This window comes from Neltuma alba, unplaced genomic scaffold (genome assembly GCF_004799145.2).
Source record: "Neltuma alba isolate B1F8T4 unplaced genomic scaffold, ASM479914v2 tig00012615_pilon, whole genome shotgun sequence".
Classification (NCBI taxonomy): Eukaryota; Viridiplantae; Streptophyta; class Magnoliopsida; order Fabales; family Fabaceae; genus Neltuma; species Neltuma alba.
Window position 1 is genome coordinate 433,617 of NW_021637057.1, and position 27,809 is coordinate 461,425.

The 27,809-nt window shown below is 33.3% G+C and overlaps 3 protein-coding genes across 4 annotated transcripts; all 3 read right to left on the reverse strand.

Moving 5' to 3' along the window:
- Positions 1-58: 58 nt before the first annotated feature.
- Positions 59-8,134, reverse strand: LOC114729230 (beta-glucuronosyltransferase GlcAT14C-like). Its single transcript, XM_028916215.1, has 4 exons — positions 6,983-8,134; positions 5,344-5,419; positions 1,978-2,093; positions 59-642 (listed from the first exon to the last, which is right to left on the reverse strand). Exons 1-4 carry the CDS (start codon positions 7,530-7,532, stop codon positions 59-61), a joined length of 1,326 nt encoding a protein of 441 aa, XP_028772048.1. The 5' UTR covers positions 7,533-8,134.
- A 1,261-nt stretch (positions 8,135-9,395) lies between these two features.
- LOC114729192 (kelch repeat-containing protein At3g27220-like) lies at positions 9,396-14,779 on the reverse strand. Of its 2 annotated transcripts, none has more exons than XM_028916166.1 (7): positions 14,461-14,779; positions 13,667-13,855; positions 13,171-13,400; positions 12,021-12,191; positions 11,257-11,362; positions 10,816-11,022; positions 9,396-9,841 (listed from the first exon to the last, which is right to left on the reverse strand). In XM_028916166.1, exons 1-7 carry the CDS (start codon positions 14,653-14,655, stop codon positions 9,671-9,673), a joined length of 1,269 nt encoding a protein of 422 aa, XP_028771999.1. In that variant the 5' UTR covers positions 14,656-14,779; the 3' UTR covers positions 9,396-9,670. The 2 variants fall into 2 exon arrangements, with proteins under 2 accessions (XP_028771999.1, XP_028772000.1); XM_028916167.1 differs by lacking the exon at positions 9,396-9,841 and adding an exon at positions 9,867-10,108.
- A 9,175-nt stretch (positions 14,780-23,954) lies between these two features.
- Positions 23,955-24,990, reverse strand: LOC114729231 (L10-interacting MYB domain-containing protein-like). Its single transcript, XM_028916216.1, has 2 exons — positions 24,676-24,990; positions 23,955-24,593 (listed from the first exon to the last, which is right to left on the reverse strand). Exons 1-2 carry the CDS (start codon positions 24,988-24,990, stop codon positions 23,955-23,957), a joined length of 954 nt encoding a protein of 317 aa, XP_028772049.1.
- Positions 24,991-27,809: the final 2,819 nt, after the last annotated feature.

Genomic DNA, 27,809 nt, shown 5'->3' on the forward strand with positions numbered 1-27,809 from the left:
ATTCCCCCTCTTTCCATGTTCAGATCAAAGACTCATCAAACTATACTTTTCATTTAGATTATTCAAAGTTTTTGACATGACTAGTACTATAATCCCTCCTAACAACTTCAGAAAGTAAAGTTTTAAGCTTGATACCATAAGGCCCAGGCTTTACGGCATCAATATTAGCAGAGAACAACATTAAATCTTGAGTCTCTGAAGAGGAAGAAGAAGAATCTATAATGGTGTCATTACTATTGGTATTCTTATCATTTGTGTCTGGTTTTGATGAGCACCATTGTCCGGAAACAACACCAGAATAAGAAGGACATGTGTTGAGGATGAGATCATCAATCTTGTCAAGAACCAAATCATTGTGAGCAAAGGGACGAGCAAAGGCAGCCCCACTTTCCAACAAGGAATCATAGTGAGAGAGATCAAGGAATTGGGACTCAGAAGGGTCAGTGTCCCAGAGAGAGAACATGAGGAAGTTGTCAATGGAGGTGTTATGGAAATCAATGGAGTTGCATAACAGCGTGTGGAAGTAGGACTCAATAGGGTAGACCATGTTGGTGAAGAACATTAGCAGCTTCCTAGGTAAGTTGTCCCATCCACTCACACAATAATCCATGAATGCTCTTGTGAATACCACCCATGGTGATCCTATATTATTACATTACATATCACATCACATCACTCACTAATCATTCATAGATTATATAAGCTATCAAAAGAATGACATCTTATTAAGTCTCAAAAACTTAATTTAATAACGGATTAATAAATTTTTGGTTTTTGAAATTTGGGTCTATTTTAGTTTTGGTCATTCAATTTTTAAACCAGCGAGTGGTTGTAGTTCCTAAACTTCGTTCAAGTATAATAGTATTAAAATCTGTTGAAGTGTCATAAATGCTGTTAAAGTGATTATGTAAACTTACCCGATTACACCTAATTGGATCTTGTATGGATAATAGAAAAAAGAAAAGAAAAACCTCTTGAAATGCCACGTGGAGAACAATTATAAAATGTGGATAGGTTCTCAAAACACAATGCAATGAACAACTTCTCAAAAGAACAATGAAGAAAAAAAAGAGTGCTAAACAACTGCGTTTTGAGGACCTATTCTTTTTTTTCCCCTGTTATCCACGCAAGATTCAGCTATGTGTCATTTGGTAAGTCTACATCACTATTTTAATACTACCTCTGGTTCTAATTACAAGACCTCATTTGTAGTCTACAAACGAGGTCTTATAATTAGGATCAGAGGTATTATTACATCTTAAAGGTTGAAAATTAGAATAAGTTGTAGATATCAATTCAGATGGCTGCAAATATGAGAGTGATAGTTGCAAATCAAGCATTTGAGTTTTTGTGACAATTGCAACTTTCAATGATTTATAATTGAGATTCCACTATTTGAAAGTATTTGAATCGATTTTTTAATTAATTTTTGAATAAAATTAATTTTGTGCCAATAATCCTTTTGTTATCTATGATTGTACTATTTCATTAACTAAATCATTATATATTGGTGACACTACTTTACACTTTATTTTTGCGTAACCTCTTAAACTTTAGATTATGTACAAAAAAAATTTCCTAAATTTTTGTCTTCTATGGATAGATCCCATAAATTGCCCAACCACGCTAATGAAGTAACAAAATAATCAATGAAAAATAAGTTATTTAATTACATATATTTGAAAGTCTAAGTAGGTTTATAGAAAAATTGGGAAAAAAAATTCTCCATTGAAAATTTATTGGCAAGAAGGACTTGATAACATTTTTATATGAAGAAAATATCGGCACTCTAAAAATTTTGTACAGATAAAGTACCGGTATTCTAATTTATCCTTACCAATAAAATTTTTAATGAAAAACCTTTCTTCTGTTCTTCTTAAGTTCATTGGTAAATTTTTAAAACCATGCAGATTATCTATACACAATCCAAAATTTAAGAGAATTATGATATCGTGTGTGTTGTGAAAGTTAACTGACCTCCAAATATGTTGAAAGTATCAGGTGGATCTCTAGACTCCACAGCAAAGAAAAGAGGGGTGCTGGTTTCATAATATAAACTGGGGTCCACCACTATTTGATTCAGATCTCTTTGCCTGCATCATCAAATCAAATCTTTTTCCATTATTTTGTAACCAATTTGATTCTATAATTCAGAATAAATAATCTAATTCCCTTCAGCTCAAAAAAAAAAAAAATCTAATTCCCTCTTCGCTTTTTTTTTATGGCCAACTTGCTAGGTTGGTTGGCCCTTTTATGGTCAGGATAATGCCATGTGATTTGAGTGAATATGTGAATGATAACAAGAAAAAGAAAATGATTTGATTTATGGATAATGAACCCCAAAAAAAAAAATCCTTGAAACAAACTTTTCTTTCTATTTGTTATTAAAAATTGGTCCTTTTAATTCATATTGATTGTGTTAAACTAAGAGAGACTTTGCCACTATTTGTGGTGAGACCGAGCAGTTATACTCTTATGACATAGACCACTACTAAAGATCTCAACAGACAGCATTTATATATGCATTAGGTAAAGGTCAGTGTTAAGCAACTTCAAAACTTTTTTTTAAAATCTAATTTGAACAAACACGTACGTAAAGATGTCAACACCAAACTTAAGTCTGAAACTTCGTCCAAACTTGACGGGTGGCACTATCATTAGGATACCTTGCCATTGACATTCAAAGTCTTTTTAGTACTTGAGCACTAAGGAGTCTCTGTACATAAAGTTACCACCAATGCAAAACTTGAGTGGTTACAGAAGGTTTTGAACCCAAACCTAATAAGAGGTTAAGGTGTTTTTTGATTTCTTACAATGAGACAATGGCTTCTTTCAACTTGCATCAGTAAAACGATCAGCTTCAATAGCTTTTCACAGGAGAAGTACCCTTTTGCCATTTCTTCTATATTTCATTCTATGGCTTAGCAGATCTTGTAGATTTCATTTCACTCTGTATATACAAGAAACTTGCGCACTTAAAGGCCCCCCCCCCCCCCCCATGAGAGTGAATTTTATGAGAATGGAGATAAATTTCAAAAACATGTTTTCAAAAAAAAATTTACTAATAGATTTGAAATCTCAGATATCTAGTCCTAGCTCCTTTTCCAATTTAAAAAATGATTTCACTTTTATTTTGTTAACGGAAGATACTCATTCAAATAAAAACAATTTCATAATATTGTCCGGCAAACGTCATCTTTATTAGCTTCTTTTTAATGTTAACATCAAGTTGCTTCAGTGATAGTGCCACCTGTCATGTTTAGATGAAATTCTATAGCTAGACATATTTATATATGTGCATGCATTTAAACTATATATATATATATATATATGTATTAGCTCTCTTTTGATAATAGGAGAAAAGATAGCACTTGGAGATGCGAATGTTTAATAGCACAAGACCACTATAACACATATCTGACATGATTGTATGAATGATGCATCCTATTGTAAATTTTAAAATTTTATATTTTATAATAATATTGATAATGACGTGTCAATATCAATTGATTTTAATTCTACAGGTAAACAAAAGACAGTTTGGGAGGTGAAGGCACTTATTGTCAATCCAATATATGGGCAATTTTGATTGGAAGAAAACATTTATGGACTAAATTGACATAATATCTTTGAAACATCCAATTGAAAGGATGAGAAAAAAACCAAAAGAAAGAAAGAAAAAATAGAATGGCGATATTATATGGATTAAATAATTGAGAAGACCCTTTTTAAAATTAAAATTATGATTTTTTAAAATATCAGATTGACAAGAAAGTACTACATTAGGGACTGAGTCATTGATGTAGTAAAAAGAGCATAAATAAAAATGAAGGAAGAAGACTAGATATCAAACGTGTTTTTTATTTAAGAAAGAATTAGGAATAAGTGCAATAAAATAATAAATAAGAAAGATAATAATTAAGTGTTTTAACTTGTCATATCTTTATTGAAAATTACACGATTTTTTTGAAAAATAATTTGAATATCCTAAAATGAAGATGTCTGTAAAGTATGAAGTCCTTCTGAAATAGAGAATCACGTAATAAATAAGAAAACTATTATTAATTATTTTGTCAACATCTTATATTTCAGATCAATTTTTTTTTTTTGGTAGAAAATTTCTTGTTTTATGAACCGATGAGTATGTTAATTAATTAGAAAGCGCAAACTTTTCACTTTAAAGAATATAATTTCTCTCTAAATCAAATTCAGATATCTTGTGAACTTTTATATAACTTGTTTAACACACCGACCTGATAAAGAAATATCAAACACGTGATTATGATACAAAGTCACATTTAAAAAAAGGTTTGCATGCTTATAATTTAATACTCCTCCGTCCCTTATTATAAGATCTACTTTTTTTGAATAGGTTTGTTCCTTTTTATAAGATCCTCTTTGGGTTTATCTGAGCATTTAATACATCATTACCTATTTTACTCTTAATTTAATGCATTTAATACATTCTTCTTCTTCATTTATCTCACTATTACTCTCTCACATTTACCTATTTATATATAGGGGTATATTTGGAAAAAAATTGTATTTACTACATATTAATTGTTTTTAACTAATTTTAAATATTTTTTTAAACCTCATAATTTAGTTAAAAGGATTTTATAATAAGGGACGGAGAGAGTACTAGCTTTAGCTATTCATGTTTTATTTGGACATTAGTCTTTTTTTTTTAAACAACTTCATGGTATTCTAATCCAAATTCGAGTATTATTAGGTCTCAAATGCTTGTAGCATTCTTTTTATGTGATTTTTATTTTTAAAAATTCATATGACTTACAATCATATTTTAAAATTATTTGTTTTTTTTCATTTGCCTTAATTTCAATTAGGGAATTATTCAATTTATGGATATTATAAATGCTTTCTGTTCATAATATAACTATGATTTAACCACCGAATGTAGATGAAAATAATAGCTAAAAATTTATATCATTAAATATGTAAAAAATTTATAAAAAATTTCAAATATACCTCATTAAAATTTAATACAGTACTACATTAATTCTAATGAATTAACTACTTATAAAATTTTAATTATACAAAAGACAAAAATTGGAAAAAAAATGCTCTAACTATTATGCTCATATTCTTGATCAAATCAAGCTTAAGAAAAAAAAAAATTTATATATAGAAGAGCATTTATGAGTTGGTAATAAACAGGTAAAGTAAGGCTATCTGCTCAAACCTAAAAGAGTGAAAAGCCAAAATTGATAGGCTATTTCAACCACTATAATTGTGATAATGATGCTTTTAATTAATGAAACATAATAACTTAATGCACATGATTATGGGAAGAAACCTGACCTTACTTCAAGGATTACTTACTCTTTCCTGATGGTCTTGTTTGTGAAATGAATGAAGTTCAGATCTTTTGGTAAGAAAGTAAAAGCATGCAGAATATCTGCACAAATAGAAAAGCAAGTTTTAACTAATTGTGCCACTTTAGTCAAAGTTCATTAATTCATGGAGCCTATAGGTCTTAAATGACACTGATTCAGAGTAATTAAGGGCCATTCTAAGAAAAAAGTTTTTACCCAAAATACTACCTGATGTCATTAATATCAGAGTTAGTTATAATGAATTTTATTTTAAATATAATATCATTAATATCAAAATTAGTTATAATAAATTTTATTTTAAATATAATGTCTCGGTTTACTTTATCTACCAAATTTATAATATTTTAAAAAATATATTCTTATTAATTGTCAGGGGTTTCCTAATAAATAGTTCCATCACATGATTAATGAAGATAATTTAGAAAAATAAACACATATTTGTTACACTTGATCAACTCAACTAATTTATTTAATTTATCTAAATTAGTTATCTAACTCTTACATTAAGTATTAAAGACAGTACTAGTGGATAGAAATATTATTGTAAAGACTATCACTTTTTATTACAAGGTAGGTTTATCATCAGCTTTCTTAATTTACATGGATAAAATAACTTTGAAATGAACTGTTTATGACCAAAGTTTCTTCTGCAAAGAATTTATAACGAGGATAGTTTTACCAAAAAACGGAATAGTAGTGATAGCGAAGAGGACCTATATTATGATTTAATCTTCGGTACTTCCTCCGTTTTCAAGCAACAGTAGTGAGGAGTTAATTACTTTCCAACAATTTTCATCTTAGAATTCTAATACAACATTAATTAATTTTTGACCATTTTATCCTTCAACAATAACAATTATAATTAATGAAATTAAAGCTTTTACCTAGAAATAATAGATAATAATGTTATACTACCTCCAGTCCTTAATATAAGAGCTTGTTTAACTTTCAATTTAGTCCTAAATATAAGATATCAATCCACTTTTTATTTTCTATTTATCTATTTTTTTCAAAATAGTTCTTATAGTTTGCACATGTTAAATATTTCATCAAATAGTAGTTTTAGCTAATACACATAATTAGCAAGGGTATTCTACGAAAAATAATTCCTATTTATTACAAATAACTAACTTAACTAATTTTTTTAATCTTTCTAAATTAGTCAACTAGGTTTTATATTAAGGACCGGAGGTTGTAGTAAAGACTAATGCTTTTTTTTTTTTATTACAATGCAGGTTTATCAGCTTTCTTAATTTACATGTATAACTTAAAAGCAAAAGTGTACTTTAATCATCTAATTTTATTATAAATTTTAATTTAGTTCCTTGATTTTATACCCATACCAATACTGTTATTATTCACCAGCAATTGTCTCTTTTTATTATATTTTTTTGGACACAGAAAACATTTATACCCACAAAATCACTTTCTTTATTCTGTTTTTTCCATCATTTCTTTCCATTCAATATGCCAAAACGAACCCTTAGATCTACACATAACTGCCCAAACAAGGAAGAAGCCAATCTAATATTTCTAACAATCAATTTCTCATGAACTTATAAACAAACCAAACATTGAAAAAAAAGAAGCAAAATTCATAAGCCAATAACATTAATCAAACTCACCATCCTGAGTCATAAGAGGATAATCTGAAGCACTCAAGGTGATGAACCAATCCCAATCCGCATTGAGTTTCAGAAGCAGAGCAGCAGCATGAAGAATAGCAGAAAGACCCGAAGATCCCATCCTATTGATGGCATAGCTCTTCCCAATCACATCAACATTCCCAAATGCCTCAAACAATTTGAAGGATTGAACTGCTTGAGCCAAATCCAATCTCTCAGAATCAGATGAAGAATCATCAAGTTGAAGCAAATAGCGATTTCTGGGATGATATATGGCTTTCAATAATCTCATCATCTTCTTGCTCTCTCCTTTAGTCCCACAAATCCAATATGCAAGAACTGGAGGGTACCCTTTTCCTTTTGATATTACCCTCTTTGAATTAAAGTTCTGCAATTTATTGACTGTAACAGAAGAAGAAGAGGAAGAAGAAGAAGTAACTTTTGGTATATTGAATCTTGAAGCTGTTATGATCAGCAGAATACTCACTGCAATAGTGAGAAGACAGAGACTGTAATTCAATCCTCTGCATGGGAATTTGATTGTTCTCATTGAATTGGGATTTTTTGTTTTCTGGGGATTTAAAGGAAAGTTGAAAGATTGATCAGAATGAGATGGATATTGGGCTGTGAGGAAGAAAAGAAAATACAGATTATGATGGAATGTAGCGAGAATGAAGATGGGAGATTTTAAGATACACTGAAGGAAGAAGATGGAGGAGAATTATGAGTTTATGGATAAATGATTCAAGTTGAAGGGACTAAAGTAAGGTGAAAAATCAGTGTGAAGAAGGTCAGACTGAGAGAGGAAAAAGGTGGGGGATGTTGAAACTTGTACCTAACGTTTGAAAACTTGAACTTCAAGATAACAAAAAGTATCTGAGCTTTTTCTTTTTCTTTAGAAAAAAGGCTAAAACACTAACAATCAATAAAGAGGAGGGAGTTTCAATGGTCCAATTTGTATAATTTGAACTCTCCGGGGGCATTCTGTGTCTATAGTGCGATTTAGTGAAGAAAATGTCTGATGCACTCTTTTAAGTTCCACAACATTGCATACCTAGCCCTTCAGTTTTGTCAAAATAACACAAGTAAGCTTACTGATTATGCTTAAATTTTGGGTATCTCTCCATTTAAAGCTATAAGGTTTGGTATCCTCAGGTAAGATAATTAAGCTGCCATTGCCATTTTCATAATATGATTCAGCAGGGATGGAGGGTGATGCTTTGCATATAGATCAGTGAACAAATTTCATGCATTTCATCACACACAAAGCATCATAATTACATTTATTGACACAAAAAAAAGCATCATAATCACATGAAACCTCATAAATAACATTGGGTGACTCCATCTGTACCAACACCAGCACAATAATTACAGCCCTGCTTATGTGTTTTTCTTCCTAGGATCTTCCTCTATTTCAATGGTGCTCCAATAAAGAGTGTTTGAAGAATAAATCATACTCCCTCCCCGTCTTTAATGTTTGCAAATATTGAAAAAAATCAGTTATGTTAGTTATTTGTCAAAAATATATGTTGATTTTCATCAATTATCTTTTTAAACTATTTGTATTAAAAACTACCCATTTGATGGAAGATTTATGCATGTAGAAAACAAAGTAAATTAGGATTTTATATTTAAGAATAAAAAAAGTAATATTTACTATTTGTATGCGTATTTACAGGCTTTTTTGGTTGCATAGCTCTTTAACTATGTTGAGAGAGAAAGAATTATTAATATCAATATCTACATAAAATATAAAAACTTTAGGACAAATTAACTTACTGATCGGCACGCCCTTCTTGTAAAGTTCATTCCGTCTGCTAAATAAGGCCATTATTTTTCCCTTTCCTTTTTCCTCTTAAACAAGGCTATCATTGCACTATCATATAATTGAATTGAACAGGCATTAGGGGGGGGGGGGAATCATGTCCAAATTACACATACTATTATGAATGTCTATGCTTCCATCATATAGAATAAAGTGCATCTTTAGTCTTACACTAAATTCTATTAAAAGATAATTTTGGTCATTTTTAACATCAAACCAAAGACACCACGAAGCAATCACTCGACATAAAACAAATATTTGTTAAAAGACATCTTGCTGTAAACATATCATTTTTGTTCATATTTAGAATTTAGCGAAGGGCAATTTCCATTGGATTTAACTCACTGGTCAACGTAGCAGTAGTCTAAATTTTTCAGAATAAGTTATCCTTTACAACTTTAGTTGACTGAACTTGTACCGAAGAGTTTACCTAATTGAACTCTTCTAAACCTCTCATGCTAAGCTTTGATAATATAAAAATTTGATCATTAAGATAAATAAACAACTAACTAACTTTTCAAAAATGTAATCATTACAATAACAATCATACATGCCTAACCTGAATATATCTTCTACCCACCGTAATTTCAAATGGACGGAAGCAAGAGATCGTATTCACAAAATTGTTATATTGACATTGATGTTTCCTTGGGATAAACACCATCAAACTAAAATATAAGGGAATGAACTGTAACGAACTGAGAATACAAAAACAAATAAACACCCAGAGGCCAAAAAGAATAAGTGCTTCACTTCCCTTTTGTTAGGAGAGAGCAAAGGCTACAGAGCTAGAAACAGTATACGACAAAGAATGATAATGCATCAAAGTGAAAAAAGATTCCATAATCAATCAGAAATGATCACGAGTTCAATTTCAACTTTGTTCTCCACATTTCTCCAATGACCTTTTTAGGAGAAGGATCATCTGGCCCCTTGTCTCGCTGTCCTGAAGTGAAGTATAGCCATCCATTCCAAAATCCAACTAAAGTGGTTTTCACACGGTAAGGTAATTTCCCAACCACTGACCACTTCTGCAAAACAGATAACACAACGCAATTAAACAAAAACTGACAACAGAGTATGATGCTCTCCAGCTTGCAATTAGAATCTAAGGTTGTTGTCTCTCTCTGCAGAATACAAACCTAAGACAAGTACAGGTGCCCTAAAACTATATTCAAACAAAACAGGTGCTGTAATAAGTACACTTTATTTAAACAAAAAGCTGACAACAGAGCATGATGGTCTCCCACTTGCAAGCTAGATTATAAGCTTGTTGTCTCTATCTGTAGAATGCAAACCTAAGACAAGCACAGGCATCCTAAAATTATATTAAAACAAAAATATGTGCTCTAATAAGTACACCTCAATATAATAACATAAAGCAGATAACCAGCTGATTTGGCAAACAACTTCACACCAAAAAAAAAAAAAAAAAAAAATAAATATGGGCTTCCATTCTTTTAACCGAAGGAATTCTACTTCAAAATTTTCATTTCTTGTGTGGCCTCATCATTCTTTTAACAGTCGGAATCCTCTAAGTTGCATTACAGTTCTTCTCTTCATAATTAATTTATTTAATCCCCTATAAAGACCTTAAAATGCTAACCGTATCCATTGCAGTCTTCTGCTGACCACAATGGATCCGTGTCATTCCTTTAAATGACTTTATAAGCAGTGCATAGCGGGCCAAAAAATTACAAATTTTGGTATAAAATAATGTAGATTTAGGAGTCCAGTATATATTCTAGATTCAAGGGGAAAAATCATGGCACAAAAAGAAAGCAGAAACAGTTTTCTTGGCTGGTCCCAATAGTCAGGCTCTAGTGCCAGAGGAAGATGCCCAAAAAAAATACTAAAATGGGCACTGAACAGATGAAGCAATACATGCATCGGTAACAAAATATTAACACATATGCAGACACTAAATACATTAGTCACAAAATATTAACACATATGCAGACACTAAATATATTTCCCAAGTGGTCTATAAGAGAGAAGTCAGTACCAGAGTATTCAAATTAAACTGCATTACTTCTCCGTTTAAAACCATCTTCTTGGTTATAGGATGCTTCTCTGTTGTGCCTCCAACAATAACTATAGAATTGTTCACAACCACCCAAGCAAATTCAATATGTGAGTTCGGTTTTGGCATGGGAGGTAGCACTTTCCACTTCATCTCATCATCCAGCATGTAAACATCAGTATACACCACCTGAGACAGCAATATAAAATGACTCAGTGAGCCAAACTATGAGGATGGACGGCAATGTGGTTAATTGCAGTTTATAATGATTGAACATTACAAGGAGGTCAATCATGTATAGTATCCATTCTATTTGGAGAAAAGGAAAAAACAAGCCAATACATGCACTGGGTTTACCAATTATCACTAAAAGACCAAATGGAGAGAGGAAAAAAAAAACAAAGAGTTTTACCCATTGCTTACCTCTGGCCTGCGTGAACACTTGAAAATAGGTGAGCCAGGTTTGGCCATAAAATCACCTTCTTGACCACCAATAACATAAAGACGATCATCAACCACGACACAAGCCCTGAAAGAAGAGAAGAGAGGAGGGAGCTAAAAACCTGTAGATGATATATGCATATTGCATTGACATGTTACAATGTCAACAAACCTAGACTAGTTCGACTCAAAAGAGATTTGGCCAAAAAAACACTCAAAAGAGATATCTGTTTTTTCCAAATTCCAAATTTTATAACCCACCTATCTCTTGAAAGAATATAAAAAAATTGACTCTTTAGTGCCATCCATTATTAGTAAAAAGATATAAAATGACAATTCGAGTTAAAATTGGCAGCATAAGATTTTTTGGATAATTTAAAAATTTCAGGTACGCATAGCACTTAAGCTCTACTAACTATAAGGTTATGATTCATGATCTCCAAGGCTGCCTAAGAGGGCAAGATGGTCCAAAATTATTAAGACGTAGTTATTCTACTAGACATCGTAAATAAATTGTGATTAGGAAAGATCATGAAGGAAAAAAATGATAATTCTACTACTACTACTTCTTCTTCTTCTTACCAGTTTAGGAAATAAATATTGTAATTTATAAGTTCCAATTGATACCTTTTATATTAACTATAACAAAAAAGACTACCACTAAGATCATATTTCTATATACTTGCTGCTGAACACATCATATCAGTTCCATCAAATTTGTAAGAGACAATTCATAATTCATGAACCTGTGAGGTCCGCCACGGGGAATGGGTATCTCAGTTCTCCACTCCTTCTCCAATGGTTTGCCACCCTTTACAGCAAGACTCCAGTGCTCTAATCCAGGTGTATGTCGATTCTCCTTGCTGCCACCCATGACATGCAGTCTACCCCTCCAAAGTTGAGTTGCCGGTGCATACCTGAATATAGCATAGTTAAAACCTCCATCCAAAAGATGATACAAGGAAGAAAAAAGAAATATGTTGGGAAATCTGCCCATATCTCACCCCATATCTTCAAGAATTTAATCCCTGATCTCTGGGGATTAAAGTCATCTTCTTATTGCTGTGGCTTAATCCCATTTTATGGCCTAATGTCACTATCTACCTATGGACTACATGTGATGGCAGCCATGTGCCTTAATATGTTATATCTTGTTCTTTCTTGGTTAATGCATGAAATCAGATTCTGCTAACTGATTTTTCTACAAATTATGTACATAGTTTGCTCTGAGCCGAAAAAAGTTAGATCACTGAAACACAGCTAATGTAATGATAACCTCTTAATGAGTTTCTTTATTTGAACTCATAAACTATCTATGCCTAAGGATCCAGTTTATTATCAATAAAAATTCTAGCATATGTATGATTTTAAGAGAGATCGGGATTCTGAATTCTTTCTTTCATGAGGGTTAAACTTATGAAGTACTTGTCAAAGCACCTTAACCATCCCCGCAGAAACACAACACCAAACCTACCACCAGCAGAGACATTAAAAAGCATAATAAAACCATAAAAGCATATACTGATTTCAAAGATACTCCTTCTACTTCAAAATATAGAACTTTTAAGTTTTAAGGTATCAGCACACAGATCAAGAAATGCAATTAATACATAAAAATATTGACTACATTTAAATTTTACTCCTAAAGCTTAATAAATGCTCTTTGAAATTGCTGGAGTAGATAAGGATATACTATGGAAATATGTTAATGAATGCTGCTTTGAACTTCTAAAAGAACATATAAAATGAAGCAAAAATATTTCCCTAAAAAGACTTATATTCTGATGCAGAGGACGTATTATATCTTAGGTGACATATTCAAAACATGTTAATTTCCAAGGAAGATCAATAAACTATTACGGTGTATCACATGCATATGTACCAGACAATACATACCTAGGGACTGGTAGAGGAGGCAGATCCTGCCATTGCTTAGTGTCAGTGTCAAGCACAAACGTATGAGCTGTAGGCCCGCGGCACTGTGGGCCATATTGACCGGTGACTATATAAATGTATCTTCCATCAGTTACCATTCCTAAATGCGAATGTGCCATCTCTTTAGGCATGTCAAATCTTCCTCCCCAAGTATTATCAGTAAAATTGTATATATCAACATGTGAATGTACCTTAAAATATGCCAAATAGAAACATTAGATGTCTAAGTCATAAACTAACTAAACAGCACAATTTCATAAAACACAATTAGGTTATACCAACTATAAGTAGTCCAACATGTGGTTATCAAGTTGGCTCAAATCCAAACATATGAAGAAACAAAGCAGTAAATAGAGGAAGGTTTGTATGACTCCATTAGCTTGAATCGCACTAGGGTCTAAATTCTTAAGATGAATTAAAATAAATCAGACTCGAATGATCTGCAAATGGTTCTTACATAGTCAATTGTGCCATACCCAGCAAAAACATAAAGAAGATTTTTAATTTGTATAGCTGCTCCATCAAGACGTGGCACAGGTGCAGTTGCCCGTTTTTCCCATTTTAATTCTGGAGCGGGCAAATCAGCGTAAGCTGCTGCTAGGACTCTTCCAGAGGCAGCATCCTTCCCATTCTTGTCATCTTTTCTCTGTATTAAACATAAATATGTCAATAACTTATAAACATTGATAAGAAAGCTAGCAAAATTTCTTCACTTAAACCATCCATAACTTCAGCTTTTGTTAACGAATACACAAAATAAAATTACAACAGCATTGCCTTAATGATAAAAATTCTAGTCAATCCTTCAATATAAAACAAGATTATTTTCTTATTAACGATAAATCAAATTCAGTGGCAACCAGCTGAACACTACAATGTGCAAAAATATGCTGATAGATTTCGGTTAGTTTCCAATGATCCATAAAGGCTAGTTCTATCAACCTCCCGAAGATTTTTAGCTTTTCAGACATCTCAAGAATGCGTCTAATAAAGATATTGCTAATATCCATGCTTATGTCTGACGCGTACTTCTTTTCTCTTTCCGCAAGAAACAGAGCAATTCTAGTTCATCATAATCACCTAAAAGCAATGGACATAGCTGGCACTAGATTATTCATTCATATCTCCTAGTAAGGAAAAATCCCATTGGGAGTAGGCAAACCTGCTGCCCATTTTCCTAAATGGGTCAACCCTCCAACATCAACAAGAAAAATTAAAAGAGAAATGAGGACGAAAAAACATCATACCAACCTCGTTCCGGTTTTCTTTACTAATGGCGGTATTGGACACAACTATTTTGGTGGAGGCAGAACCTTTAGAGGTCCAATTAGACGCCAAAGTGGAGGAGGAAGCCCAGAGAAAGTCAGCGATAAGAGCGAATCCGAGAAGGCAAATGCATATCACCACCAACTTGGCCGAACCAAGCTTCGCCGATGGCCTTACCATTTCACATGGAAAATAAAAGACCTCACTGAGATTGCGGACTCAAAAATTGCTCTCTAGACAGAAAAGATTGAATCGAAGCTCGCTGCAGCTCTAAAGATCTAAGCGAAAGCGAGCTTTCACCGACATAGATCTTGAGGACCCGGTTCCCTGTCATTCGCAGTTCATATAGATTTTGGTTTTTCTCCCTTTTCTGTTTTTTTTTATTTTAAATATTTAACATCCAAGTGCACTTGAACAGTGGAATTATTAAGGACAAATAATATAATTTAAAATTTTACGAACCAAAATGTAATAAATCACATTATTTATAATTTATATTTTTTTTAAAGATTAATATGCATAACCCAATTTTGTTACTTAATATAATTTCATATAGAGAACATTTTTAATTGAATTAATCAGAAAATGCCTTCCAGTACTTGCGTAAAACAAATGTGGGTAAGAAAATCCACCCTACTAAACTAAAATATCCCCTTTGCATTGCACCGTGGTGCTCAACTTTAATTTTTTTTGGCAATAAAGAAAAGAGAAAAGTTAAAAAAAAAAAAAACCCACGCCACATACATACAAGACACAAAAATTTATGTGCAAAGTAATACTGTCCAGCCTGAAACTTAAATTGTCTTGGTCATTTTTGTAAAATCATAACTTGGTTTTTTTGAATATTTAATATGTTTTTACCATTTTGCTCCTAGTTAATTTTATACATTTAATATTTTCTCTCATCACTACTTTATTTCTCTCTCTTGCTTACTCCCTTATAAAGAAGGGTATATTTAGAAGAAAAAAGTTTATTTCTTACATATTTATTATTTTTAATTAATTTTAACTATTTTTTTAAACCATATAATTTAATTATCTTTTAGGGTCTAGCGTCCTATGCTGGTTTATCCTAGAAAGAAACACAAGGACTAAGGATAGTTAATGTCAGTTTATGTCAGTTTTTGTTCTATGCCTGTTGTCCTATTTTAAGTTGTTTTTAATTATGAATTTGTTCAAGACAGTTATGCTGTCAGTTATTGATATTAGTCCTTTAAGTATTATATGATCAGACTATGAAAACATGACAAGTATTTTTATATATTTTGAGGATCATAAGCACAATACTCCATGGTGGAGTAAGAATCCATCGAAAAGACCCCATTCAAAGTTTGGGTTTCCAAGGTTTGAAGGGGGAGATTTGACAAACTCAATTATTTTTATATATTTTGATATCTTTTATATGGGTTTTGTCAACTTAATTAGTCTTTTTAGCCTTAATTGATTATTAATTGATTTAATATATTTTATTTTGAATTAATATTTTATAGGGGTAAAATTGTCATATTTTGGTAATTGGTTTTTGAGGACAATTAATGCTACCTTATTCTTAAATTTTGTTTGCAGGTTTTTGGAAGATTTTAAAAAAATAAATAATAAAAATGAAAATTTAAAAAAAAAAAAGAAAAAAATATAATAAAAAAATAATTTAAAAAAAAAAGAGAACAAAACGTTGCGTTTTGCTCCCCCTACTAATAACCTATTATTATCATCTAAAGATGGCGGAAGACGCAACACGCGGAGGCGAGCTAAGCGGCGCTGAAAACAGAGACGCAAGCGAGCTGTGGGCGGCGGAAAAAAAGAAAAAAGAAACAGAGGAGAGCGGCGTGAACAAGGAGATAGAGACGCGCACGCGAGAGAGAGGTGAGGGAGTTGATTGAAGTAGATTCTGAAATGCGTGGCTAGAGCTTTGAAATCCTCTAATTCAATAATAATAGTAGGAGCTCGGATCATCAAAGGGGAGTTTTAGTTGCTTTAATTTCCTATTCAATAATTGTTTAACAATTCTTAGGTCTTAGGATAGTTTTTCTGATTATTGGGATAATTGTATTGCTTAATCTGATTATATTTGGGGATTATTGTGACTGGATTATTGTTTAGCATTTGATATTGGGCTGTTTATAGCTTTGATTTCAATTATGATGTTGTGGTTATGACATTCATATTGATTTTGGAGTTTAGGATAGTTTTTCTGATTATTGGGATAATTGTATTGCTTAATCTGATTATATTTGGGGATTATTGTGACTGGATTATTGTTTAGCATTTGATATTGGGCTGTTTATAGCTTTGATTTCAATTATGATGTTGTGGTTATGGCATTCATATTGATTTTGGAGTTAATATATTGTGATTTTCTAAGGTGGCTTGGAATTTTGGATCATATTGTCTCTTGCTAGCTATAATTATATTATTTTGGATTTAAGAATTCTAATTAAGCATTGGCTTTTAGCATCCTTAATCTCATTTTACTATTCTGGTTGCAGTTAGTAAATTAGGATTTTAGAAAAATATTTTGTGGCAACTCAAGGTGGCTCGGTTGTTGGATTAAAACTTAATTATAATTCTTAATTCATTGTCTTAACTCCCACATCTTTTAGAGTGATGATTGCCTGCGTTGTTGAATTGGAGGATTGATTATTATCATTGTTATTCGTGTGTTTCATTTTCATTTCTTTAATCTTCATTCATTTTAATCACTTTTATATAAAAACAAAAAAATGGTATTTTAATTTCAATTTGATTTGTAGTATTTAATTAATAGTTTTTCAAAATCAAAAATCCCTTTTTATAGTTTATGTTACTTGCATTTATTTACTAGGATTTAATTTTATTTTCGGCTCCTCAAAGTGAATACGATCTGGATTGTGCACTATATTGTATTAATTCGGTTAATTTTTTGGAGTAACCCCAAAGCGACAAATTAAGGGCAGTTAACTTCAAGTGGCGCCGTTGCCGGGGAGCCAAGAAATTGGTTCCCTAGTAATTAAGTGTCAGGTAGCCTTGATTGGGTTCATTTGTTGAGCCTTTTTAGTTTTTATTTTTGTTAGTTTTTGCATTTTCTTTAGTAGTTTGCATTTGCTTCTTTTGATTTTTCATTGCTTTTCTTTCATTTGCATCAAAATTCTTCAAAAATACAATCAAATATCTTGATTTTTCTTTGTTTTGCATATAGATATAAACACTTGCATGCCTTTGCATCATAATGTTGGATAGCAAAAATTTGAGTTTTCAAAAAATTCAGTTTGCTGGAACTAAAAAAAATTTTTGCCTAGAAAATTCTGAAAATTGGTATTCTAAAGATTTTGGGCATTTTAAGCAAGACTAATAGCATACTATTAGCCCCAACAAATTTTGGCCAAATTCAAACGTTTTCCCTACTTTTTCTAATTTTCTTTCTTTTCTGGAATTTTTTCAGATTTTTCTGTTTGTGTGTTTTTGTGTTATTTTTATGATTTTTCTAGCTTTTTAGGATTGTTTTGAGTTTCTTTAGATTGGCTCTTGTTAGGAATTGATTGTGTGACTCATGGCTTGGTTTAATAGCAATCATGATCTATCCTCGCACTCTCACTTTTTTGCAGGAAATAGTACATGGAATGAATCACCTTCTAATTCAACATGTTCTTAAGAGATTGAAGAGTTGTTACAACAGTTGGACTCCTTCCAAGCTCAGCTAGAGTCTCAAATGCCTAACCACATCTATACCCATGACCCTTCTTGGATGAACCATCCTCCACATCAATCACCTAACTCATCACTCCAACCTCACCAACCATACTTTAATCATATATCTCTACCATATGCACACCACCAAGAACCACCTCCTTTTCCATATGAATTCTACCACCAATCCTCGTCCCAATCCAAGTACCATTCTCTCCCCCAATCTCATGAACATCAATTCAATGAACCTGACCCATTTCTTACTATTCCTAAGAAGGATCAGATACGATTTTTAAGAGAAGCTTATGACCGCTTAAATTCATACTATCATGGATTACTTGAAGAAGCACGAATATCTGATATTTCAAAGGAATCAAAGGAAGAGTTAGGAGAATGTAAGAGTGCATTGGAGAAGATCTTGAGTGATATAGCTCAAATTGAATGCGAGACTGGGAATGATGAGCCAAAGTGCCCAGATTTACTCATACAAGAAGCTGAGATGAAGCAAGAGCATCTACAAACTCATAAGGACTTGTGTCCTACATCAGGTAATATTGATCCTCTTCTCGAGGAGATTGATCCTTATACTCTAATTACTATTCTTGTTGAAACTATTGATGATGTGAGTAATGATAAGGTGGATGAAGAAATTGTCTATGAATCCCCTCATGTTTTTGAACATGCTAATACTCAACCTGTTGCTCTTAGTGGTAGTGATTTGGATGAAGATGCTGTTTTGTGTGATGATTTACATGCCAACCATGTTCCTCTTCACAGTGTTGGAAGTACTGTTATTAACAAGTATGAGAACATTAAGGTTGCTAAATCTTGTTTGAGTGCAATTATTGATGACAAATGTGAGAATGATCATTGCCGTGAGAACCAATTGCATGATAATTCCTTTGAGTTAGTAGCTTCTAGTGTTGTTGAGAAAGACTCTGAAATTTAGAATGACAAAATTATGCATGTAGATGAGTCTTTTCAACAAGTTTTGTCTTGTGATTTGTCTCCTGATTTAGTTAGTTGTGTCAATAGTAGTACTTTGCATGAATCTTCTTTTGCTTTCATGCTTTTACCTCCCACCTCTTGTGAATGTGATAGTGATGTGCTGTACTCCAATAACTGTCAATTGGATTCTTCAGTTTCCACGTCACATGAACCTACGTGTTTTGAAACTTTAAATGATTGTTTGACTCCTACTGATGGGAGTATCATTGACTTTCTTGGATGCTATAGCTACTTGAAGAGCCTAGATCATAAAATGTCTTTACTTTATTTGAGATCTCTCGAAGTCTATATTGTTAGATTTGGTACTGCTGCTAGCTTGTTTTCTGTGCAGGCACATAATTGGAAGGGATCTCCTCAACACCAAACTCCACCATATGCTCTTGGACCTCTTTCAATTGACCCTGAGCCACCACCAAGAAAGTACAATCATCAAGAGCAATCCTTTTTGCTAAATTTCATGTTTCTCATTATTGATGAGAATTTCTCTTTTAAGAGTCTAAGGCGCTTTAAGCACAAGGTTGTCTCTTTCCTCACTTATTCTCTCTTAACTTTGCATCAATTAACTGTGCTTAACTGAATAATTGAAGAGGATAAGTGTGGGGGAGCTAGTCCAGTAGAAAAGTAACCTTGTTTTTGTTTACTCCCCTATTGATCCTCTTTTTCTCTTGTCATTACCTTACCCTTGGATTTTTCATTGAGGACAATGCAAAATTTAAGTGTGGGGGAGTAAGGATTGTTGTTGAGTTGTTGAGCTGTTTTTGAAAAAAAAAAATTTTGCCTTTGGATTTGCTCCTGTTTCCTAAGTATTGCTGTTATAATTACTCTCTTCTTTGCCTTATTGGTTGATTTCTGAATTGCATAACATGATTTGAGAGTGATGCTTGCTTGGGAATTTTGTTGCTGGTTTCTATGTCCTCCCATTTTCACTCGCCTCAATGTTATGCACTGCTGTATAGGCGAGTTGCTGTTTTCTCTGTTGCTGACTTCACTTTTGTAATCATTGGGCATCTCTTTTTAAAATCCTTTTGCACAATTCTTGCGAATGTTGCACGGCTGAGTTTGATTGCATTTGATTGGAAGTGATTTCTGTTCTTAGTTGATTAGCATAGTAGGATACCTTTGGTGCAGTATTATTAACCTTGTTTCATAGCTTGATCCTTAAGGAGAAAACATCTTGGAGAAAGCCTTGATGGAAGGATTTTTGAGCCATGTATTCTTTCTCATCTTGTGTGATTTTCACCTAGTTTTGGTTAACCTCTAGAACTTGTTTAGATTCTTTTTCAAAGCTGCATTAATACCTAGGTTTGTGAAGATGATAGGGGCATTCATTTCTAAACCTTTACCCAAACACAAACCACTTCATTTAATCTTTGTTCACCCCTTTGAGCCTTCACTTTCATTCTATTCATTGCTTTTTTTAAGCAAGTGTTTTGCATGAGTTACATTTGGTTTTTCATTTTGAAAAGTACATCGTTAATGTCTATATCTTTGCCTTCTTGGGTTTGGATGCCAAAGAAAAAGAAAAAAAAAAGCAAAAAAAAAGAGAGATAGAAAAAGGCAAGAAAGAGAAGAAAATGTTTAGAAAAAGCCAAAGAAAGAAAGTTATTAAAAAAAAAGAGAAAATAAGTTGCAACAAAAGAATAAATTTGAAATAAGGCATTCAATGGTGGTTTGAAGAGCAAGGATTTCTGTTTCAAAAGTTTAAAATATGCACTTTGGTGTTCTTTTATGATTGTACTTAAGCTCACTTTGAGTTGATACTTTATTACTCATGCATTTCACTTGTTAATCCATTGCATTCATTTGGTCTTGTTTTTCGACATTACAACCCTTCAAGTCCCCTTGATCATGAACCTAAGGTATGCTAGTGGTGGAGATATTAGAATCTCTATAAGCTTATGGTAGGTGCTAATCTAGGTGGATTGAGTGAAATTTTTCCCATTAGAGAGATGAGTGAAACACTTGCACCCTATGTGAGCTCTATGATGTTTCTCTTCCTTTATCATGCTATGTTTCAAGTGTTAATTTCTTTACACTGAAGTACTCTATGATTGTTGATTGATTAAAAATAAAGGTTGCTTGAGTTAATTGCACATTCATGCTTAGTTAGTTTTATGTTTGCTTGCATTGAGTGTCTCTATTGGATTCTTCTTTAATGATGTTTTGCCCAGGAGTGCAAAAGGCTAAGTGTGGGGGAGTTGACAAACTCAATTATTTTTATATATTTTGATATCTTTTACATGGGTTTTGTCAACTTAATTAGTCTTTTTAGCCTTAATTGATTATTAATTGATTTAATATATTTTATTTTGAATTAATATTTTATAGGGGCAAAATTGTCATATTTTGATAATTGGTTTTTTAGGACAATTAATGCTACCTTATTCTTAAATTTTGTTTTGCAGGTTTTTGGAAGATTTAAAAAAAATAAATAATAAAAATGAAAATTTTAAAAAAAAGAAAAAAATATAATAAAAAAATAATTTTAAAAAAAAGGGGAACAAAACGTTGCGTTTTGCTCCCCCACTAATAACCCATTATTGGGTGTGTTTGGATTGGCGGTGGAGAAGTAACTTTTTTTTCAATCTGACTTTTCCAGAAGTCAGATTGAGTAAAAGTCAGATTGGGTAATGTGATTTATGTTTGGATTGGGTTTCAGAAAAAAGTCAGTTTGAGAAGCTGAAACTTGTTTGGATGATAAATGTAAAAGTAAGTTTGAATGTAAAATGACGTAAAAGGACATGAATTCTATTAAATAGCACATATCTAATATTAGATATTTAATTATTAAAAGTGAAGAAGTAAGGAAAATAAAAATTATTAAAAGTAAAGAAATTTAATTTAGTATTATAAAAAAATTATATATATAATGTGACTATTTGTCATAAATAAAGTAATGAAAAATAAAATTATTAAAAATAAGGAAATTTAATTTATTGTTATAAAGAAATTATATATATAATGTGACCATTTTAAAAGAAGTATTGAAAAAAAATTATTAAAAAGAAAAAAATTAAGTTATTACTAGAAGGAAATTGAAAAATAATAAAAAACTTAATTAAATATATGTAATGGATAAATATGTAAATTAGAGGTCATACATACGTAGCATTTTTAAACTAAATACATCAAATAACTAATTGGATGCCATGCTCAATACAATTTGGTCTCTGATTGTGTCACGCACATGATTCATTTGTCTTGATCTAGGTAAATTTGAAGAGGATGTCTCACCAGCTTCATCATGATTGTCTTCGTCAATTGTACCTTCAGATTGAGCTTCTATGAAATCTTTATCAGTTTCAGAATTTCTTCGGAGGAAATTATGTATAGCCATTGTAGCACAAACTACTTGGACTTGAGTTTTATACTTGTAACTTGGCATCTTATCTAAGATGCGAAACTTATTCTTCCACACCCCAAAAGTCCTTTCTATAGTGCACCTCAAACTTGAATGGTAGTAATTGAAGACTTCGTTATAATTTTCAAATCCCGGTTGTCGCCTGAAGTCTGGAAGGTGATAGCGCTCACATCTGTACGGACCAAGATATCCTGGTGGAGTTGGATAGCCAGCATCGACCAAATAATACTTCCCTAATAAATCATGAAATTATGTTGACATTGTGAAATTAATGAAAATATCAAATGAATTTGATATAATTAAAATTGAAGTTACTGAAAATATACCTGGAGGTGGATGAGGGAAATCCAAGGCTGGAGTTGAGACAGCAGTGTTAAACACACGAGCATCATGTGCAGTACCTTCCCATCCCGCTAACACAAAAGTGAAGCACATGTCCCAATCACATACAGCCATAACATTCTGTGTCGGATATCCCTTTCTCCCGATATATTTGTCTTGCTTCGAAAGACTCACCACACATCGTACATGAGTGCCATCAATTGCTCCTATTGCATCATTGAAATATGGCGAATATCGTTTATCGTTTTTTATTTTTGGGTGAGTTACAGAAAACGTAGGATCGAGTGGTTTGATATATTCCCTGGAAAGACTAAGGCAAGCCTGTAATACTCTATGAAAATGCCTGCTTACAGTTTCTCCTGAATGTTGAAACCTTTCTTGAATCATCCTATTACATTGTCCATGACCAACCGTGTTCAAAAACATACCAACAATTTCTTCCACTCCCAGATACTTGGAATTTTTTAAACCATGTTCGACCAGTTTAGAGCATAATCGCATGAACATTTCTTTTTCCATTCGAAACATGTCATAACACCGAATTTCATGATCTCGCAAAATTTCTTGCACCCATAAATTACCTGTTTGCTGACTAGTTCTTCGTGGCTCTTTGCACACATAAGGCATCACATATTGACTCACCAATACAGCTACCTCTTCATATTGTGTTATCTCTTCATCTAAAAGGGAAATCAATTGAGACTGTTCATCTTCCTCTGACTCCTCTTCAGACTGTTCATCTTCCTCCATCCAGTCAAACGTAAATTGATTGTTCCAATTTGCCATAGATAATGTCACCTGTGAGTGTGGTTAAATTCAACTGTAAGAATTTTTTTAAACGACAAATAAATATTTTTACGTATGTGCAAATAAATATTTCTTTCTGTTAAACATGCAAAGACATAAAAATTAGTCCAAAAACATTCATAAGCTGCAATTACCATTATAAATAACACATGTAACTTAAAAACATTTAAAACATTCATAGTCAGTTAACAAGTTACATAATTTCATAGTTCCACAAACATTAACTGAAAAACATATAATAACAACTCTGGTCCGAGTTAGACAAAATAAAATCATAACATGCGTCCTAAAATATAGTTCAAGCAGGCGGGGGTTTCAGCCATGATGGTGGATTGTATGCCATATCCTGTAGCCATGCAACCAAGTATTCTGGCTGTCCTTTTAGTGAAACAACCATTTCCCGAACACTCTTGTGCAACAGAAGTCTTAAGCACCGGTTCCGGAAATCAGAGTCACTTGTAATTTCCTCAAGGCAGAGCACTTCGGCCGTAACCTCAGAAATTGATACCTCTTTTATTTTCTTAAGAGTTGCAGCTCTATCCTTAGATGCAGTAGCTATTTCACTAACTGAATCCGCTATTTGTCTTGAGGCTGGAAGTTTTTGCTTTGTTTGCCTGCTAGACCCTTCACCTCTCTTCCTCTTCCCATGGCTTCCTGAACCACTAGGTGCAGTATTTGCTGTTAAGTTTACGCCTGCCATCTCATCCGTAACTCCTATACTAGCACCTCCAAGATCTTCTTCGCTATCCCCCGATCCTTCAAGGAGATCTGTATCAACTCTATACACATTCTCTTCATCATCCTCTTGTGTCTGAGGTTGGGTTAAAGACGGTGCCAACATATCCTCTCCAGATGCTATCACACCCTTGAATATCGTGTTTAATTCATGAGCAAACTTTAACCCCTGGTACCTAAACTTTTCATACTGGGGATTCTCCTGCAAGAATACAATCAACAAAAATAAAAAGCCTATAACAAGTAATAACACAGTTCATAACTCAAGATCAACAATTATATACCAGTTTTTTCTTCTCCCACCACTCATTTGTTGCCACCACTGTATTGTTTATAGGGTCCCAACCTACACCAGTTTCTTTGTTCAAATCAACCCATGTCCTCCAATCCTTCCTCAAGCTATCAAGCCTATTTTTCAATTGCTTCCTCTCATATGATTTTCCTGTTTTTGCATTGAATGCAGAATGAATGTTGTTCCACCCAGTCTTTGAAAATGATGTTCCTTGACGATTTTTCCGGTAGATTTGCTCCATGCATTCTTTAAGTAACACCTCTGTGGTGCTTGTATCCCATGTTGCCTTACCTTTATCTTTGTTCATAATTCTATTGAAAAATGTCAATCAAGAATGCAAAAGGGAGTTACAGTGAACCAGAGCACTTTTCTTCCAACAATGCAGAAATATTATACAAATTCAACAATCTTAAATTAGAGGCACTTTACAAACAACTTCCCGAGAGGCAGACACCTAAAAAATATCAGATATTTATGTTTCAAAATTCTTTTTATGTTTCTCTTGTAAATAAATATGACAGGAAATATCTAATATATATAATATTTATGAATTATAACCTTCACATTTTCGGACTAAAAATAAGCGCCACATTAATTGAAACACTGATCTTCACATTTTCAAACTAAAAAAACGCCAACTTTTCGGAGCTTGTCACAAATAATTAACAGGAAAGGGGTACTCAGAACTACAAATCATCATCAGAAGAATCAAAGACCAGCGGTTCTGCCTCCTACGATACTACCAGGTCATACTACCATCAGTTTTTCCTACTACACTACTACCATTCGACAGCCAGGCCACATTAATTGAAAGAGCATCAGATCAAGAGCAAGAACATCAGATCAACACTTCTAAAATTAATAAGGCTATGGGTCCGACTTATCTACCAATGGCAGCCAACAACATGAATCGAACACCAGCAGATCTAGGACCAAAAACATGTATCTCTTACCAGTTGAACGAACGAGACTTGTGGATTAGGTGCAACACGGTCGGCAGCGGATCAAACGGACGGACTGCCCTGCAACCGAACAGAGGAAGAAATGATCAAACGAACAACCCAGCAGTGTTTGGAGGAGCTGAACGAACGGCCACAGTCCAAAAGAACCAGAACAGAGGAGACGGTGGAACACGACGGAGACACGACGGGAGACGGCGGTGACAACGGACGGTGACCCTGGAATGCAACTGAACAGAGGGAGAAGAGCGACAACCGAACGATCTATGGAGGATCTGAACGAACGGCCACAAGCCACCCACTCCCACACAAGAACCGGAGATGACACGGCAGGAGATGGCGGCGACAATGGACGGCGACGCTGGCTTCAACCGGGCAGAGGAAGAGGAAGAACGACCGAACGAACTGGAAGAACTGACCGAACGACTGAACGACCGAACGACCCACTCCCACACAAGAACCGGAACTGATGAGACGGCGGAGACACGGCGGTAGACGGCGAGTGCACGGCGGGGATATGGCAGAAGACGACGTCGTGAGCGAGCTCCCTTTTTCAGCTTCAGATCGGGTTTGAAAATCAGAGTGCCGAGTGCGTGTGTGGGTATTTTCTTTTAGCTAATAAACATGCAGAGGGTAGGTAGGTAAAAATATTTAACATGCTACCAACGGTTTCTCAAACGCACCGGCCTCCAAAAAAAAGCTCCACAAATCAACTTCTCCCATAAGTCCATCTGAGCCTCCAGAAGTCAGATTGGGCCACTGTGAATCCAAACAACTCAAAAACGCAGCCACATCAGAAGCCCGATGGAAACGCACGTTTGGGCCCCCAAACGTGATGCCAAACGGGCCCAATTTATCATCTAAAGATGGCGGAAGACGCAACACGCGGAGGCGAGCTAAGCGGCGCTGAAAACAGAGACGCAAGCGAGCTGTGGGCAGCGGAAAAAAAGAAAAAAGAAACAGAGGAGAGCGGCGTGAACAGGGAGATAGAGACGCGCACGCGAGAGAGAGGTGAGGGAGTTTATTGAAGTAGATTCTGAAACTATGCGTGGCTAGAGCTTTGAAATCCTCTAATTCAACAATAATGGTAGGAGCTCGGATCATCAAAAGGGAGTTTTAGTTGCTTTAATTTCCTATTCAATAATTGTTTAACAATTCTTAGGTCTTAGGATAGTTTTTCTGATTATTGGGATAATTGTATTGCTTAATCTGATTATATTTGGGGATTATTGTGACTGGATTATTGTTTAGTATTTGATATTGGGCTGTTTATAGCTTTGATTTCAATTATGATGTTGTGGTTATGACATTCATATTGATTTTGGAGTTAATATATTGTGATTTTCTAAGGTGGCTTGGAATTTTGGATCATATTGTCTCTTGCTAGCTATAATTATGTTATTTTGGATTTAAGAATTCTAATTAAGCATTGGCTTTTAACATCCTTAATCCCATTTTACTATTCTGGTTGCAGTTAGTAAGTTAGGATTTTAGAAAAATATTTTGTGGCAACTCGAGGTGGCTCAGTTGTTGGATTAAAAACTTAATTATAATTCTTAATTCATTGTCTTAACTCCCACATCTTTTAGAGTGATGATTGCCTGCGTTGTTGAATTGGAGGATTGATTATTATCATTGTTATTCGTGTGTTTCATTTTCATTTCTTTAATCTTCATTCATTTTAATCACTTTTTATATAAAAACAAAAAAAAAGTATTTTAATTTCAATTTGATTCGTAGTATTTAATTAACAGTTTTTCAAAATCAAAAATCCCTTTTTATAGTTTAGGTTACTTGCATTTATTTATTAGGATTTAATTTCATTTTCGGCTCCTCAAAGTGAATACGACCTGGATTGTGCACTATATTGCATTAATTCAGTTAATTTTTTGGAGTAACCCCAAAGCGACAAATTAAGGGCAGTTAACTTCAAGATTCGTGTGGATGGTTTATGAAGGCAAAAAAGTATTTTAGATATTATCAAAACCCCGAGGAATTGAAGGTTGATGTTGCAGCCTTGTATTAGAAGGAGATGCTTTAGATGTTTTTTCTTGGATCTCATCTGGAAGAACCATTCAATATTGGGATGACCTGGTCACTGTTTTTCAGAAAGTTTTGGTCCAGCAGAATATCAAAATCGAGATGTATATTTGCGCAATATTAAACA